This window comes from Monodon monoceros, unplaced genomic scaffold, assembly GCF_005190385.1.
Source record: "Monodon monoceros isolate NGI ecotype Baffin Bay Population unplaced genomic scaffold, NGI_Narwhal_1 Super_Scaffold_8, whole genome shotgun sequence".
NCBI lineage: Eukaryota > Metazoa > Chordata > Mammalia > Artiodactyla > Monodontidae > Monodon > Monodon monoceros.
In genome coordinates, this window is record NW_021703785.1 from 70,938,628 (window position 1) to 70,957,938 (window position 19,311).

Consider the following 19,311-nt stretch of genomic DNA (forward strand, 5'->3'; position numbering starts at 1 on the left):
ACCCTTGTATTGTCCTGAAGGAGTGAGCAGACAGGGCTGGCACCCAGGCGGCGTGAACCTGTACATCGTCCCAAGTGAATTGGCCACTAGGGTTCTGATTGGTCCGTGTGTGTCATAAAACAAATATTTTCATTACCTCTGCAGAAAATTACTAACTTTAGACTTTGATAAATTAAGCTTTCGTATTATAATTCTTAGAGTAATGACCCATTAAAATTTTTCCATTTAAAACACAGAAACTGTCAGAATGAGGAAAAAAATCCAAATATTTGCTAACAAGAGGCATATCTAAAACGTAAGAATACAGACGTTGAAAGTAAAAGGACAGTAAAAGATGCAACAGGAAGATGTTAATCAAAAACAAAAAAGCCACTGGAACATTATAAATATTAGACAAAATAGATTTAAGGCAAAGATAATCACCAGAACGAAGCTCGTGTCATAATGATAGAAGCTCTTTCAGTAGAACAATGTCAGTTTGGTTAAAAGAACAGGTTCCAGAGTCAGTCTGTTCAAATTCCAGCTCGGCTACTGACTATACGTGTGATCTTCAGCAAATTGCTTCGTCTCTGTATTTTTCAGTTTCCACACGTAAACGGGATACTAATAGTAAGTACCTTGTAGGATGGTTAAGAGGATAACAGAGCTAGCATATATTTAAAGCACTTAGAACAATGCCTGCCATGTATGGACATAGTAGGCGTTACACACATAGGGCATGAAATTGCAAACCCTAATAACATGCATCAAAATATGTGAAGACAAGTTTAACAGCACTACAGAAATGAACAGATTACCGGTCCAAATTCTCAATGGGCTATTTTAAACACATCCTCTGAGTGACTAAATATTCAGTAGCAATGTGGAAGAGTTGACAATACAAAAAGTCTATGGACACATAAAACACTGCATCCAGTAACGTATACGTTATTTTCCAAAATTTGCCGTATACTGGGCCGTAAAGTGAATCTCATCAAATTTCATACAAAGCATGCGTGAAATCATGAGAAACATGTTCTAGAACTACATGCAGTAAAGCTAGAAATCAAGAACAAGCCAAAAAACCTAGAAAATCCTCATTTGGAAATTAACATTTCTAAATAATTCACACAAGTTGGAAAATGTCTTGAACTGAGTGCACCGTCACTCCCCATTGTACAGAGGAGGAAACTGAAGAATCGGTCATTTGAGTAACTTGCCCAAGGTCACAGAGCAGAGGCAGGATTTGAACCCCAGAAGCCTGATTCTAGAGCCTCACTCTTTACTGTCGTACTTTACTGTTTCCCTTAATTGTAGAAAAATAAGGTGAATGTTATGATGGTCAGCAGCAGTCTTTCGTCTCTATATCACCATGTCCAGCATATCAAAAGGCCTTTATACATTTAAAAATAATTGATCCGTTTTTTTAGGTAGGTGAACATTTACTTGGTTACAAAATTGACAGGTACTGAAAGGGGAGCGTAGCAGAGATTCCCCTCCCCACCCCCAGACAGCCGGGTGCCCTCCAGAGGTAATGCTGTCACAATCTTATGGGTCCTTTCAGAAATATTTTATGCACATATAAACGAAGACATATATTTTTTCTTTTAATCTAATGAATAGCATATATGCACATTTTTCTGCTCTTTGTTTCTTCACTTTAATGATCTATCTTGAAAATCACGTTAATGCATTTGAAACACCCTCATTCTTTGTACAGTTGCAGAGTATTCCATTGTGTATGTACTATAATGTAATCCATATTCTGTTGCTAGAACAGTAGGTTGTCTCCAATCTTGTTATTTTAAACCGTGCTGTGGGGAATATGTCATTTTGCACATGTTCAGTTAAGTCTGAAATACCTATCCATCCCAGTCACTGGAATCTGTCTCGGTTCCTAAAGATGTATATAGCCAGTTACACCAAACCTGAGTTACCTAAAATGATGACATTTATTTTTGCTCACGGATCTGCAGTTTTGCCCTGATGAGCTCTGTCGGGATGGATGTCCCTGCCTCAGCAGGTGTCATCTGTGGCAGTTCATGGCGGGGACTCTGAAGGGGTCTTGCCCACTCACGGGGCTGGCAGGTGATGTTGGCTGCTGGCTAGGACCATGGCTGGAACCAGACTTTGCATGTGGCCCCTCAGGTGGCCTGGGCTTCCTTACAACATGGTGGCTAAGCCCAGAGGTGGGTCCTGAGGGAGAGCCAGGCTTCTTGCCTTTGTGACCTTGCCTTGGAAGTCAGGCCTGCAGTGAGGCAGCCCCCAAGTCCCATCAGCTCCAAGGGGAGGGAAATAGAATCCACCTCTTGCCAGTGGAGGGGCAAAGTGCTGGAGGAGAACGTGGGGCTGAAAATACTGTCCTCACACTTTTGGAAAATCCACTCTAGATGTGGATTTGCTTGATCACGCATATGTACAGTCTTTCTTTTTTCTTTTCTGTCCTTCGTTGTTGGCATTGCCTACCATTATTACTATTATTATTATCATCTTGGCTGTGCTGGGTCTTCATTGCTGTGTGCGGGCTTTCTGTAGTTGTGGCGAGCGGGGGCTACTCTGTTGCAGCACGCGAGCTTCTCATTGTGGTGGCTTCTCTTGTTGCAGAGCACGGGCTCTAGGCGCGTGGGCTTCAGTAGTTGCGGCACGCTGGCTCAGTAGTTGTGGCTCGTGGGCTCTAGAGCGCAGGCTCAGTAGTTGCGGCGCGTGGGCTTAGTTGCTCTGCAGCGTGTGGGATCTTCCCGGACCAGGGATCGAACCCGTGTCCCCTGCATTGGCAGGTGGGTTCTTAACCACTGCACCACCAGGGAAATCCCCTACCATTATTTAAAAAAAAAATTTTATTGGTGTATAGTTGATTTATCAACACAGTGTTGTGTTAGTTTCTGCTGTACAGCAAAGTAAATCAGTTACACGTATACATACATCCACTCTTTTTTAGAGTATTTTCCCATACAGGTCATTACAGAGTATTGGGTAGGGTTCCCTGTGCTATACTGTAGGTCCTTATTAGTTATCTATTGTATATATAGTAGTGTGTATATGTCAATCCCAATCTCCCAGTCTATCCCTCCTCCTCCCCCCGGTTTCCCCCCGGTAACCATGTTTGTTTTCTACATCGGTGACTCTATTTCTGTTTTGTAAATAAGTTCATTTGTGTCATATTTTAGATTCCACATATAAGCGCTATCACATATTTGTCTTTCTCTGTCTGACTTACTTCACTCAGTATGACAATCTCTAGGTACAGTCAGTGTTGACAGATGTTTGCTAACTGCCCTTTGGAGAATGTGTCCCAATTCACTCCTAACAGCAGGGCGCGAGAAACACATGCAGGACGGATTGAGGGAAAGAACGGGTTAGTGGATGTGCCGCAGGAGTGAAGCTGGTGCACCATGTGGCCACTGGGGGGCGGAGCTGCGCCCTCGGGAGGCTCCCTAGCACTTGGTGACACGCACTTTAGCAGAGGGAGGCCGGAAGCTCCCTGCATCCGGTCCGTACTTCGGGGTCACACGGCACGGATGCCTCGGTGGACGGAAGAGGGGAGCCGGGATCACAGATTTCCGTTTCTCTAGCTCATCTGTACAGGGGGCGTCTGTTCCCCGTGGAGAGTCCTCCCCAAACCACAGGACCGGGACTCAGAGCCCACCTGTCTTCTGCAGGGGCCTCAGGGGGTGATGCAATTCCTTTACAGGCAGGTTTCCAAACGGCCTCCGTGTTAAGCCGGGAGTCGCTCCGCCCCTGGAGAACAGGAGACGCTGCTCTGCGGCCGGGACCGTGTGGATGCTGAGCCCCGCGCTCCGGCTGTTGCCCAGGCGATTCCAGGGGCGCCACTCCTCGCCCCGCCCTCCCGCGTGCAGAATCCTCGGTCGCTTCCAGGGACCCCAGACCAGAGACCCCGAGACCACGGGCGTTGTGGGCTCCGGGCTGGCATCCTACGGGCAGCAACACCCACTCTGCAAACGTCGTTTGCGGAACCTCACGTCCTGAGATGCAGGCCCGCCCTGGTGTCGTCATCATAGAGATGCCTATTCCTGACAGACCCAGTGGGGACGTCCGCGTCCACCCCTGAGACCCGGGCGGGGCTCGGGACCTGCTGGAGTCAGGGAGGGTCGCGGGAAGCAGCACAGCGCCTCGGGACATCCAACAATTTGCTTTTAGTCCAAAGTGGGGGACCAGCAGCCCTCTTCGGCTGAGCCCTGCCGCCTACCATGAAGAGGCCGTGTTGCCCCTTGCACGGGCTCGTCTAGTTCTGGGGTCCGTTTGTGCCCCAGCCCCTCGCTTCCACCTGCAGTCCAGCCTCAGTCCGGCAGCGGGGAAGGCTGCCCAATGAGTCCTCCTGCAAATTTCTCCAAGGCCTGGGAAGGCGGGGGCGCGGAGTCCCATCAGGAAGGCCTGCTTTGAACCTCAATCCTGGGACCCTGGGCGGGTCACGTGGCCTCACTTTTCTCACCTACGAAACGGATCACAGCCCCCACGGCACAGAATCGCTGTGTTCAGTCAGAAAGCACACGCAGCCATCCTAGCGTGAGGCCTGCCACGGGGGGCTGGCAGGGGGTCAGCCCCTGTGCCAGTCCCGCCACTCTGGCCCTGCCCTGCCCTTACAGCTCCCAGCCCTGATGCCTTTGTCCAAACGGGAGATGCAAGCGTCCTGGCCACACTCACAGCAGAGACGGGCCACGCTGAGACCAAGGCTGCCGGGGCTCACGAGCCTCCCTCCAGCTTCCGCCCCACGCTGTTCCTCCAGCTGACGTGGACAGGCCCTTGGGGACACGGCAATTGCTCCCCCTGCATCACCTGTGTTGGGGGGCAGGTTGAGTGTCAGGCCCCGAGTGCCGGCTCCACCAGGGCCCAGCCCCGCCTGACCCTCTGACCCTCTGCTGGACTAGATGGATGCTGGACTTGGCCCTGAGCCCGGCGCTGGTGGCTCCAGGCCACAGAGGGGTGAGATGCCCTCCTCTCCATGCCGTGGCTGGCCCCTCACTGCCCTCTATCCCCATCCACTAAGGAGCCTGAACACGGGGAAGCCTGCCTCCTACCCTCCCAGGTCGGAAGCGAGGCCTCTGTGCTAACCTCCTTTCGGGATTGCTTTCTTGCGGTGGCCTCGGAACAGACTGCGTATGATTCCAGCGGGCAGGGCCGGGAGGGGTGGGCAGGCTCCAGCAGGCTCCCTGGGCCCCCAGGCTGAGCACAGGCGCGTCTTTTTCATGCAGAGGTGGAGGGCCCGCCGGGGCGTTCATTAGTCTCTTTGACCGCTTGTCTTCGCAGAGGGCACATAACCATGGTACTAGGTGTGGGGCTGACTGGAGGATGTTTATTCTGTTTCCCATTTAAAGTCAGTTACCACATGGGAAAGGACAACCTAGGGTGCTCCCCACCCCGGGTGGTTAGGGACCCACCCGCCTGGGTCAGCTCTGCAGACCAACTGCACCCGGGGCGAGGAAGCCCCCTTCCCCCCCTCCCCACCCCGCGTGACGGGCCAGGACCCCACAGCAGCATCTTTGTAAGACACGCGGCCCGAAGAAAATCAAGGAAGTGCTTGGCTCTCTTTCACGCCGCCTTTGACGCTGCCCGTCCCCTCGGGGCAGGGCACCCCCCGCCATCATAACCTGCCCCACAAGCTGGTTTTATGGGCCATGAAGGGAGATACGGGAGCCTTTAAGAGTGGGGTGCTCACAACCCCAGGAGAGAAGTCCCGGGAGCTTGGGGCCAATTCATGCACCTGCGTGCATCACGCCACCTTGTTCCCACCCCAAGGACCCCACGGCAGTAGAAACAGAGCAGAGAATCAGACTAACATCTCCCAGTCCAGCCACGGGAGGACGAAGCCCTGTCCAGTGAGTGACATCAACGGGGACAGCCCCCAGGCAAGGATCAGGCTCCAGCATTTGTCTTCCCAGGTTCTGAGGCCAAGAGCTCAAAGGGGCTCCTAAATTACCTGCCCCGGGACCATAACATCTCCCAGGGGCTTTGGGCAGCCAAGACCCATCGATATAAACAAGTGAGAAGCTTGGTGGAGGTGCCGAGCCGCAGGCAGGTTTGGAAACGAAGGGACAGCCGCCCTGAAAAGAACATGGAGCTGGGCCACCGGATGTGAAATTAGGGATGGCGATTCTGCATCCCTGCGCCTGGGGTCCAAAGACGAAGATGACCAGCAGGGACTCAGCTCACCCCCGAGTGCACCAGGGCTGCACAGAGCCTCCTTCAGGAGCCAGAGTGACAGACAGCCCCTTCCTGTGGTCTGGGGCCCAATGTCCAGTCCATTTGGTGCCTCCGCCGGCTGAGCAACAGCCTAGGTCACCGCAGGGGCATCTCTGGGCTCCTATCAACCATGTAAGGGCAGGTGCTGACCTGGTGTTTCTGGAACTTTGGTGTCCCTAAGAATCACTTGCGTGGCGGGATAAACTGTGGATTCCAGAGTCTCGTGCTCAAGGTTTGGGAGAGGGCCCGGAAATCTGCATTTTAACACGCATCCCAGGTAACTTTGAGGTGGGTAGGGTGAGGGACCGCCCCGGGAGAAAACCCCGGCTCTGCTGGTAAGACAGGGAAGGGGCGCCTGGCCTGGCTCCTCCCCCCACATTCAGGAGCACCTCGGCTCCGATGCCAGGCTGAGTCCTCTGTTAACTGCCTTGGGCCCCTGTGCCCCCAGCGTTGCCTCAGAACCCGCTGTGGCCGCCAGCTGGCGGGGGGCGGGGAGGCGGTGGGGGTGGGGAGTGGAGGGGCGGGAGCGCCCTGGAGGGGATTACAAGAATACCCCGCAGTGACTCACTCAGCTCTGCCTCAATGCACAGGCCGCTGAAACTCTCTAACTTACAAATCAAATGAATGCCTGGGTCCTTGAAATATTTCAAAGGAGCTCAAAGGTAACAACACCCGACCTTAACTATCAAGGTCATAAAGTCTCGATTTCGAGCGGGTACATTTCGAGCCACCGTCACGCGCGCACGCAGAAGGCAACGTCTGATCCAGGCGAACGCTAAGTTACACTCACGTCTGCAGGATGTGAAGGCTACGGACTCTTCAATAGCCCGACTTCGATTTAAACTGGTTTTAGGCCAGAACAGCCGAAGCACATCCTAGAATATTAAATGCTTTGAAATGTCACTTCACGGGAAGGCTTGGTAGACTTTAATTACTCTCAAAGGGCGTATTTTCTTCATTTATCTTCACTGTGAACCAGCTACCAATTCACCACCTCTAGCTAATCACGGTGCCGTGTTTGAAGCTAATCACTCAGATCACAAATGTGCGGGATGAATGCAGTGGGGGGTTTGGAAAGATGACAGAAGCAAACATTCACAACAGAGCTGTTGTGTTTGGGCAAATACATGTCCAGCAGGTGTCAGCTCTGTGAAGAAAGTGTACTTTGAAAGCAAATCTCTTTCTCATCTAAGTCCCTGTCAAGATAGACACCACTACAAGTTACCCACACCTGCAAATTCCATATGTAAGTCTTCTCAAGCTCTGACATACCTCTGGGTTAGCGCTGCCTTCGCAGCACACAAAGCTGGCGCACAGTACCATGCGCTGTCAGCGGCGTGAACGCTTCTTGGTCCAAGGATACGAGAATCAGACAGCGATGACGTCAAGCAGTGGTTCTCAAACTGTTAAGTGGTGAGACCATATTTTCAAATGAACCCCCAATAACAGAATTTACATTTCTAACACTCAATGAAAACATTAAGGTTCTTTGGGGAACATAAAAATTCGAGACTGGGGTTAATTAAGGCCGGCAATTTGCAAAAGTAGCTTCAATCTCCACATTATTTATGTACTGTTTTGCCGGCGGTTTAGAGAATATCCGGATTCACAGACATGAGGAGATGCATACAGCAAGCGTTTCAGAGCACACCACGCGTGCAATCCTTCTATACCGTATGAATAAAGATGTCGCAAGTTTTATTGCAGAGTCCTTGCAAAAACAGGTTTGCCTGGTAGAAAATTTGAACCGTTGGTGGTCTGTTATATTTTGGTATTCAACAACAGTCTGCATTCTTAAAAATCACATTTAAAAATATTTAAAAAATAAACATTGCATCAAATATTTACAGACTGAGGGCTCCTGGGAATGAAGGACTAACCCACTCCAGACCAATTCTTTACAGAAAACAATTATAAACTGGACAAAATAGACCTCACAACTATTTAAGGCACTGGAGAGAAATCAAAAAGGCAGTAGAGGAAGTTGATGCTTGGAAGGAAAGAAGTTTGGTGCATTTCCTGTTTTTTAATGGCTTTTTTGCCTGAGGACAGGCTCCATCCTGCCAAGCAGGGCAGCTAAACTTGAATAGAAACCCTGAAGCCTTGCTGGCGTATCCCAAAGTCCACTGGCTTAAAGAATAAGAGGACCAAGTTCAGAGTGACCAGAGTAGATAGAAAGTGGAGGAGGATCCAAGAAAGGAGAGCCAGAGAAGGGACATTCTGTGAAAAACTGCCCACCTCCCGTTGATCCTGCAACTAGGTCTGAGCAACGCAAACTCCAGGCAGCCTAAGCTAAAATAACTTAAAAGATTTCTGCTGTTATACATTGCAAGGGGAGTGGGGACGCATTGGGAGCTTAATTCTAGCCATGTTAACTCTCTCTCTTAAAAAAAAAAATTGGCACTTTTCAGAGGAACATAAGGGAATCCAGAGTCTCTAAAATGAGTTATTCACCGAGTTTAGGATACAAACCCAAACTACTAGGCATTGTGCGCTCAAGAGAGGAGGCCGTCAATAGAGATTCATCCTGAAAAGATCCAGATGTTGGAATTAGCAGGCAAAAATTTTTAAAGAGCTAGTGTAACTATGTTCGAAGATGTAAAGGAAAATAATTTTAATTTTTTTGCCGTGCCGCGAGGCATGCAGGATCTTGGTTCCCCGGCCAGGGATCGAATCCGCGCCCCCTGCAGTGGAAGCTCAGAGTCTTAACCGCTGGACCAACAGGGAAGTCCCGGAAAATAAGCTTTTAATAAATGAACAAGTAGGAAATCTCATCAGAGAAACTATAAAAAAAGAACCAACAGCAAATTCTAGAATGGAAAAAAAAGAACAATGAATAAAAGATATACTAGATGGGCTTAAGAGCAAATTATAGATTACATATGAAGATCCAGTGAACCTGAAGATGGAGACATAAAAATTATCCAATCCGCAAAACAGGAAGAAAAAGAATTTTTAAATCGAAAGAGTCCCAAGCAATTGTGGGCCAACATCAAAAGGTCTAACATATGTATACAGGCAGACCTCGGAGATGCTGAAGGTTTGGTTCCAGAACACTGCAATAAAGTGAGTCACATGAACTTTTTGGTTTCTCAGTGAATATAAATTTATGTTTACACTATACTGTAGTCTATCAAGTGTGCAATAGCAATATATCTAAAAATTAATGTAAATACCTTAATTTAAAAAACTTTATTGCTAAAAAATGCCAAGACAATTAACAATAGTAACATCAAAGATCACTGATCACAAACCACCGTAACAAATATAATAATGAAAAAGTAAAATATTGAGACAGTTACCAAAATGTGATGCAAAACATGAAGTGAGCAAATGCTGTTGGAAAAATGGCACCGACAGACTTGCTTGAGGCAGGGTTGCCACAAAGCTTTGATTTGAAAAAAATTCAGTATCTGTGAAGGGCAATAAAGCAAAGCACAAAACGAGGTCTGCCTGTAACAGCAGTATAAGAAGGCAAGTATGGAAAGGGGCAGAAAATATATTTGAAAAAATAATGTCCAAATATTTCCCAGATTTCATGAAAGACATAAATTTACAGATTCAATATCAGTGAACCCCAAGCAGGATAAATACAAAGAAAATCACACCTAAGGATGTGGAGCAACATTGCTGATGGCGATAAAACAGTATATCCACTTTGCAAAAGTCTGGAAGTTTCTTATAAAACTAAACAGGCACCTACCTACGATACAGAAATGTCACTCCTAGATATTTATCCAAAGATAGATGAACACGTATGTCCAGAAGGGACTTGTGTTAAGTCTTATCCAAGAAAATGGATAAACCCACTGTGGTATAATTCATACAAAGGAACAGTACTCAGCAATAAAAAGGAACTAACAATTGACACATGCAGTAACGTGAATGAATTTCAAGAACGTTACGCTCAAAGAAGCCAGATGCAAAAGGGCACGTACTGTTTCATTCTATTAGATGAAGTTCTAAACAGGCTAAATTAACCCATGGAAAACAAACAAACAAAAAGCTAGAACAGTGGTTGCTCTGGGGACTGGAATAGGAGAGAACTGAATCTGAGAGCGCCCGAGAGAACTTTCTGAGGTGAGGATAATGTGTCTATCTTGATGGGATTTGCACTACACGAGGGCACACATTTTAAAACTCACTGAATGGTATACCTAAGATGTGTGCATTTCACGCTAAGTATGTTTTACCTTAAAAGATTAAATGCAAATATTAAACTCTAATTTATGATATACTGAAGTGCTCAGGGGTGACGTATACTGGAACTTTGAAATGCATAAAATAAGGTGGATTGATGGATGGGTGGATGGATAGATACGGGTGCATGGGCATTTACTGAACAGGTCTGCTGTGGAACAGGGGTGCCACAGTTTGAAAATAAGACTTAAGAGACCAAGTTCTGCAACCCCAGCAATGGCCAGATTCCCCATCTTTAAGGCTAGGGAGCTGGACTAGCCTAGCACTAAGAAGCCTTCTAAATATAATATAAATAAGTAAAACTGACCTAAGTAAAACGAATACGCTACATAGAGTATTAGTACTAAGGCACGAGGCTGTCAAGATCAATGAATAACCAACATGCTGCCAATATGGAGAGATTTTCTAAACGTTTGAAGCTGCAGCTGTGGTGGCTTAAAAAGCCCCCTCAGGGGCTCCCCTGGTGGCACACTGGTTAAGAACCCGCCTGCCAATGCAGGGGACATGGGTTCGAGCCCTGGTCTGGGAAGATCCCACATGCTGAGGAGCAACTAAGCCCGCGCGCCTCAACTACTGAGCCTGCGCTCTAGAGCCACAACTACTGAAGCCCGCATGCCTAGAGCCCGTGCTCTGCAACAAGAGAGGCCACCGCAATGAGAAGCCTGCGCACCGCAACAAAGAGTAGCCCCCGCTCGCCGCAACTAGAGAAAGCCCGCACATAGCAACGAAGACCTGATGCAGCCGAAAAAAAAAAAGCCCCCTCGGTCCTGAGTACTGGGCCCAGGAAGGTCTCCATCCTGTTTGTACCCCATCTCATGACACCCCCCTTCTTCTCGCTCCATTTCACTGATACTTGGGTTCCATGGTCACCTGTCACGGTCTTTCCCACTCAGCAAACACCGATGCTGTCCCCGCTATTGAGAAACTCCCTCCCTGCCCTTGGCTCCCAGCTAATTTCTGTCCATTCCTAGACCTCAGCTTCCCCTGGTCCAGTCTAGACTGAGCAGACCTCACCTCACCCCTGACTAAAGTACACAGACAATGATCGAAATTACTTATTCGACAACATATGGCGTCTTTCTCTTTAGACGAGATGCTCCATGAGGGTTAAGACCGACCTGTGCCTCATCTTTAGCAAGTGGCCTGCAGATGCCTACGGCCCACATCCCCATCTGTCGACAAGGTGTCCGGCACAGTTCTGTGCACTTTACGCGGGTTATTGCATTTACACTCTTCTTAAGCCTTCGAGTGTGTGTTGACGAAGGCTTCTCTTCTGCTCTTTGCTCTTTCTTCTGCAAACGACCATCAGTCAGCAAAGGTGTGTGGACCCCTATGAAGTGCCAGGTGCTGTGCTCAACAAACCGGCTGTAACAGTAAACACGAGGCCCCACGTCTGTGCTGCGGAGCCCAGGCTGTTGCGAACACACCCAGACAGAGTGGGAGCCGTGCGTCCAGGGACAAGGAGGAAACACGGGGTACCTGACAAAATGCTTCATGTTTTAAAAATTGCACACAATTAACTTTTGGTGAAAAAAAGTAACTGGAAAATGTCATTCATCCAATCACTGCACAAGCAGGGGCTCGCCATTGAGGGGTCGGGCCGTGCCGGGAGGGTCTCAGGACATGCAGAGGAACGTAGCACACGCGGAGCACACCATGCACACGGGCAGCTCGGGGCAGCGGCCACAGCAGCCTCGACGCCAGCCTGCTCCCGCTAAGGCGCCCCTCTTACCCCCCGACCCCCTGCAATGCTGCAGTCCAGATCCCCCGAGAACCTTCCCCGGGCCAGCAGCTGATCTTCACTCTGTTCCCTCCCACAGGAAGCAGAGAGAATGCCCCTTTCAAAGGTTAAATGGAAGCATCTCAGAAGCAATCAATGCTCCAGAGTATCAGTCGCTATGATAACCGAGACTGGATGCAGTCGAGACGCCTCTGTCTTCTGGGCAGGTTGCTTCCTGCTCTGGGAACGGCTTCTTCTTTCTAACTATACCAGTGCTTTCCCGACTCACTCGAGAATCCAACCTGAACTCTTGGCTACACAAGAATTGTGCAGAAATTTAAATGGAAATCAGAGCAGTATCTTCTGTTACCTAATAATGAAAATGCTAATTAAAAGCCCCACCCTTGGGCTTCCCTGGTGGCGCAGTGGCTGAGAGTCCGCCTGCCGATGCAGGGGACACGGGTTCGTGCCCCGGTCCGGGAAGATCCCACGTGCCGCGGAGCGGCTGGACCCGTGAACCATGGCCGCTGAGCCTGCGCGTCCGGAGCCTGTGCTCTGCAACGGGAGAGGCCACAACAGTGAGAGGTCCGCGTACCGCAAAAAAAAAAAAAAAAAAAAAAAGCCCCACCCAACCCCCAACTTCCCCCCCACCCACGTCCCCGCCAAAGATTAAACATACAACACTGTTATAAATAAGCAAAAGTGTTTAGGGTTAAAAGTGTAATTTTATTTAGATGTTACTTGTACATAATCTATAGTAAGATATACAAACAGATAAAAATTGTTTACTAGGAGGTTTTTTTTTTTTATACCACTTTAAATTCAATGTACAACAGCATTGGTGATACTGCAAGATGACAGACTCTGGTTTAGAAAACAAAAATTACTTGCTACTGTCGCTGACACATTCCCATGAGTGTTCAAAGGATGAAAATGTATCATGAATTTCAGCTGCAAATTATTACAAAACTTTCACAACCTAGCCACTTGGTGCTCAGAAAAGATTTCGATATTCTAAAAATTTACTGAAATGAAAATGCTAATTCTCCAACAGTATACTTTTACTGAAGAAAACCATAAGTGACCAAATCTTATGGTTTGGGGCCAAGAACAGAAAATCAACCACATCATGGGTGGTTCTGAGGAATCTTCTCATCCCTCTGCCTGATCTATGACATGAGGAAAAGCTTGTAAGAAATTAAACTAAATACACACTGGGGGAAACGGGACAATTTAAAATAACCTTACAACATACAACTACTTTAAAATGTAAAATCCATGGATATGAGGGATGCATTTACATGTTTTTCTCCATCTGTTTTGTAAATACTTTTTGAAAATGAGAACGGACAATTCAAAATAGTCACTTTTTCCTTTTCATGTACTATCATATTAGAAAAAGTCTGGATTTCATTTTTAGAATAAATCAAATGCGCTGAGAAAAATACTGCAAAAAATAATCTACACTGGATTTTAGTCCTCTCCCCTTCTGTTAAAGGCTACATAACACATCAGGGCAAAAGCTCTTTCACTAGTCAGAATATCAAGTTGAAAATAACTTGCTAATTAAACTACAGGAAGACAACCAATACTTAACAGGCTCATGAATATTTACGGATAAAGTGCCACTAATTTTATCGTAATGAGATATAAAGAGAAGAAATCCTGACATGGATAGTAGCTTTACGCATTCTCTCCATCCTGAGGACAGAAGGGCCATAAAAAAAACCAAAGAAGCATTACCAAATGCAAGTTCTAGAATGACACAGGTGATTCCTTATCCAAAGTAAAGCTAAAGACAAAATATTATAAGAAAGACAAAATACAATCAAAACTGGTAGAAGTCCCAAGGAAAATGCCAACACAGTTGGCCTCCACATTGGGAAAAAAAAAAGGAGAGAAATTAAAGAGAGAAACTGAGAAGTTCATTAATAACTACTACTTACAGGCAATAAACGTATGGTGACGAGCTCCAAGACACAGAAACTCAATCAAGAACCACGTGCCCAGACAGCTGGCTTTAGCTGAAAAGACTCAGATAACCTGGCCCGGGCACTGGGAAAGGTAATACAGACCTGAGGCTTTTCAGAGTTCCAACCTAGGTGACTAAAAGCCCGTCAGGCTGGCCTTACAGGATGACCACGACCTTCCACAGGCCACAAGTGTCCCTCGGGGACACAGACGTGATGGGGGGCCAGTGACGTCCCGAGGAGAACTCATTAACAAATCCCGGCAGTCGGGGTCCTGCTGACATTCTGCCATCCACCCAAACACCTCTGTCTCAGCTACAGATTCCTGGGTCACAACTGAGAGTCACTAGGACCCACAGTCCGTTTGACACACGGTACAGACGAAAGAACTGCTCAGTGGGTAAAGTGTCTCGTACATCTGTGAAGTTATATCTGAGATCAAAGCCTGGGATGTTTATTCCTTCCAAACAAGCAGTTACCCTTCACCCAGCATTACAGAATGTAAGCTCTCATTCATGAGTTTCCCAGGGGTTTGCCTTGGGCAGGAAAATCTGCCTGGGCTCACGTGTCACCACGTGGGAGGGGACAAGGAAGGGACATGACCTGCTCCAGCGAAGGGGCGACTCTCCTCTGAGGTACCTGGTCCAGCCTCGTGTGCTGACGACCGTGTGGGAAAGGGACCGATGTGCCTCTAGGACAGAGCGAAGGCCCTACTCGTGCTGGGTCCCTAAATGGCCATAGCACCAGGAAAGGTGCAAAGCTGCCCAAGTCTCCTTTCACCTAAACTGAAGCTGTCAGGATTCAGACCAGGTGGGGCGAGGTGCCACCTGGCCCCTCCTCGGCAGCACCGAGGCCTCCACGTGGCCTCACTTGGCACATGGCTCCGGAAGAGAGGTTGTACAGGGCTCTGCACCCGGGGCCACCCGGGTCCGGGCAGGCTGGCACCCGAGCTGCAAGGACTGCCAAGGGTTCTGCGTGCCGTCGCACACGGCAGTGGCCCTGAAGGAAGAAGGGCTGTTCTCCACTTTCATTACGACTGCACTGCTGAAACCTCTTACAAAACTCCTCAACAAGCACCGACTCCATGGGTGCCCACAGGGGATCCTGCCTGCAAAGGGCCAAGTTCCCATTTCACAAGAGTGAGCAAAGGAAACGCAATTCTTCAACAGAGCGTTCCAACGCACAGAGGCTACCAGGCCGAGAGACTGAAAACAGAAACGTCTAATTCTCCTACTTGTCAAATCTTTCTCTCTAGAACCAACTTCTTCTGAAACACATTTAAAAAAAAAAAAAAAAGAAGTGGAAACAGTATCACTTACTGATGGGAAGACATCAGTCTGACGCAGTCATTAATCTTGCAAAGACCAGACATCAGGCAGCTTCACAAACACACAGCGAGTCTGCAGGATTCTAATGATCAAGGGGAGTGAACCCAAACTGCACTAAGTACTTTCATGGCCAGGAGAAAGGAAGCAGAAGGCTGTTTTCAGGACAATGCAATAGTTACAGCTTATTTCCTCGTGTGCAGCACGGTTTGCTACGTTTCGTGGCACTTAAGTATTCCACAGTAAATACTGAAAAACCCAGAATTTTTGCATGTGCAAGAGCAATCTCACATTATCGATACAAAAGTCGCTAAGCTACGGGATTATAATACCACTATGTGGGCGCCGGGGCCACAGAAATCGTCAGCACACTCCCCAGCCCGGTGCCCTGGGCGCCAGCCTCAGTCGGACCAGTCGTTCTCGTCCAGCTCCGAGTCATCGTCCGAGTCGCTGTACTCGACGGCGATGCGGCGGGACAGGATGGTGGCCACGTCGTTGCCCACGGGCTCGCGCTTGGCTTCCTGCTCCTGCAGTTCTTGCACCTTCTTCAGCTGAATTCCTGGATACACGGGACACGGCTTAGAATGACACCCCTCGGCTTACTGCTCCAATCACACAGAACGGACAGGGAAGTCTACCCGGCTGCTGTTCTCCCTACTGACATTCTCAGAAAAAACTTGAGAAATCTGAGGGGAGAAGCTTGGGAAACAGAGTTTCATGAGCAAGAAAAAAGGAATGTGCAAAGTCATAGGGTTCTTTACAGCGATGCGTTGAAATGTAAGAAAGTCAGTTACAATTTCAGTGCACACGAGCACCGTGAAAGAAAACTCCAGGACGGCACAGCCTGACCTGGCAGCCACCGGGCACGAGAGGCTGTTTCAAGGTAGATTTACGGTGGCCGGTGGCCCCCATAGTGGACCGTGTTCCTGGACAGCCTGGAACCCAAAGGCTTGGGAAACAGAGCCAAGTTTCTGGCTAAGAGGGCGAGGTAAGTGAGGAAGCTCAACTTCAACAATTACCGTTGAAAATGGGTATGAGATCGCAATCATCTTACTCTCTTACTTTTGTAAGTAACAAAATGGGATATCTAACAATGTGCTGTGTTATTTCCTTAACCTTTTCTTTCAGAGTAATTTCAGACCTCTAAAGTAGCCGTAAGACTAGTAGAAAAACGTTCCCATATAACCTACTCAGATTCCCCAACTGATAACATCTGACCAAATTTATCCTCTTTCGCTCTCATTTACACACACACACATACTTTTTTTCTGGACCATTTGAGAGCTAAGTGGCATATGATGTCCCTTTGCCCCTAAAATACTTCATGTGTCTTTCCTAAAAAAAAAAATTGATCAAAATCAGACTATCAGCAGAGATACAATAGTACCATCTATTCGGGCTCCCCTGGTGGCGCAGTGGTTGAGAGTCCGCCTGCCGATGCAGGGGACACGGGTTCGTGCCCCGGTCCGGGAAGATCCCACATGCCGCGGAGCGGCTGGGCCCGTGAGCCATGGCCGCTGAGCCTGCGCGTCCGGAGCCTGTGCTCCGCAACGGGAGAGGCCACAGCGGTGAGAGGCCCGCGTACCGCAAAAAAAAAAAAAAAAAAAAAAAAAAAAGTACCATCTATTCTATGAATTTTATTTAAATTTTGCAAATAGACCTAATATAACAAACGAAAAAAGTTTTCCACCAGGTTTGGGATCCGCCATGGGATCTCACCTGTTACATTACTTGCCACGTTTCATTAACCTCCCTTAATCTCTGCGTTCTACGACCTTCATGTTTTTGTAGGACGTCCCTCGATGTGGGCCCCTCAGAGGTTTCCTCTGACAGATCCAGGTTACGGATCCCTCTCATTGGACAAGGCTCACAGGTGTCAAAAAGCAAAACACTGTCCTACCAGGACCCCAAACGCGTGATCAGTGAGGTATTCTGACTCTGGGACTTTTTTCTTGACAAAATCATCGTGCGTCAGTAACGTCAATGCATACAAGAGCTCCCCGCCCTGATCTGACCAGAGACGCTCCACCTCTTAAGGTTTCATGCTCTGGGGTTTGGTGTAGGACCTTCACCTGACAAGGGTTTTGCTACTTAAATAAATGTTGGAAATCTACTGGCTTAGCACATCAAACTAAAAATATGAAAAGGCTAAGTAAGTTACATCCTAGGTTTCTAAAAAAACTAAATCACTGACATGAGCTCATTTTCTTTCATTTATACTTTGGCCCTTAGAGTAGAACGCAGAGAAAAAAGATCCAATTAACTAATGATCATTTTTATTATCCGTTTCTGCTCAAGTAAAGCTTTCCTGAATTCAGTGCTTTATCACTGAGCTTACTTTGCACTGAAAAACAAATGTATCCACTATTAAGAAAAAAGAAAACCAAACAAGGCTCCTTCAACCCTCTTCTACCGGCCCTCTGGGGCAGAGGGGGTCCCTGGAAGCAGACGAGGCTGCAGCCGCCGGGACAGGGGGCAGCGTCCCGGGACGCGCACTCACCCATCCGAATGGCAGCGAGGAGGTCGCTCCGGGCGTCGCTCACGGGCGGCTGCGCAGCCTCCGGCCTCTTTGCCTCGGCTCCAGGCGGGCCGTGCATCGGGGAGGGGGAGAGCGAAGAGCCGGCACCTGGAGGGCCCGGTGGCGGCGGCGGGGGGCCCGGGGGGGGCGGGGCCGTGACCACCAGCCCACCGGAGGGAGGGTGGGTAGGACCCGCGTAGGAGGGGCCGGCGGACGCTGGGAAGGGGGGCTGCGTGGGCATCTGGAGGGGGCTGACGAAGGCAGTCTGTGCGGAAGGGATCATGGGCGGGGGCGGCGGCGGCGGGGGTCCTGAGGGGTTGTAATACTCCATGATCTGTGCCGGGAGCATCCTGGCGGAGACACGAAACAAGAGTCACCAAAGAGCAACCCAGGGTCCCAACCTCGGAGGTTCCCGCACGCCTCGGAGAGAGGCCTCCCCGGACAAGACGCACACTGGCAGCTGAATTTACAACACTGCAGGACACGAACATACACGCTTTGGACCACAGGACCACATAAATCCCTAGGTCGGAATTCAAGAGCATCTACTGACGTGCACCAGAAAGTTAACCACTGAAAACGTAACTTTCTGTGGAACACTGGAACAGCTGACTGCAGAGGTTAAGAAGGCAGCACAAATGCATCCTTTGCACGAGGCATCTCAGAAGTGGGGGCTTGAAAACCCATCTTACAAGGGTTCTGTGGCCAATCAGATTGGAAAATTCTGTACTTTATATCGCGTCTCCATGGCAATTCCCCAAGCCCACGACGCCCATCAGAACATCCAAAGCTTTGAAAACCCCTCCAAGCCAAGAAATCTGCTGAGTTCTGTTTAGCCAAGAGCTTTCCAAACCAACTGGACCGCAAACCCTCTCTGCCTGATACTTGGTAAGAGCCACAGAACACACTCTGGGGATCCTGACTTAAAGAGAACCAACCACAGGGAGAAAACCTCAGGGAGCTGAGGGACATACATTCAGAATGTGACCCACGCTGCTCTGGAGTGAAGAAAAACACTGTTGATGGAAACACATTTTCAACTTCCCTGGGCGCTGACTCGGAGGGGCTAACTCTTTAAAGACTGAGGTTGTGCGAAAACTACAGCCTATCAAAACACAGGCGGGGGCTTCAATTAACAAACGCTAAACAGGAGGGTCTTTGTTTAGGTGGTGTTCGAATTTTTCCCGAACGACAGAAAACAAGAGGACCTGGTGGCAGAAGAGTATTTGGGTACCAAGAGGTCCGGGTTACATGTACAAGTGTAGCAAGTGCCGCACTGCATAGCTTTCTCCTTTGAGATACGAGTTCTCTGCGGTTCGCCCGGCATATCAGAGAGACACTGGAGCATCTGGGACAGGCTCACAAAACTGGCAGCTCATCCTTTGTCAATGCCTTAGCTCA

At 48.7% G+C, this 19,311-nt stretch overlaps 1 protein-coding gene across 3 annotated transcripts in view; it reads right to left on the bottom strand.

The window, feature by feature from the left end:
• Nucleotides 1-12,812: 12,812 nt before the first annotated feature.
• WASF3 (WASP family member 3) overlaps nt 12,813-19,311 on the bottom strand; it is a 91,226-nt gene continuing 84,727 nt past the window's right edge. For all 3 annotated transcript variants that reach the window (XM_029210420.1, XM_029210421.1, XM_029210422.1), the window contains 2 exons: nt 17,893-18,260; nt 12,813-15,951 (listed from right to left, as the gene is read on the bottom strand). In XM_029210420.1, the coding sequence (XP_029066253.1) occupies nt 15,794-15,951; nt 17,893-18,260 (526 nt within the window). In that variant the 3' untranslated portion in view covers nt 12,813-15,793. The remainder of the gene's footprint in view (nt 15,952-17,892; nt 18,261-19,311) is intronic.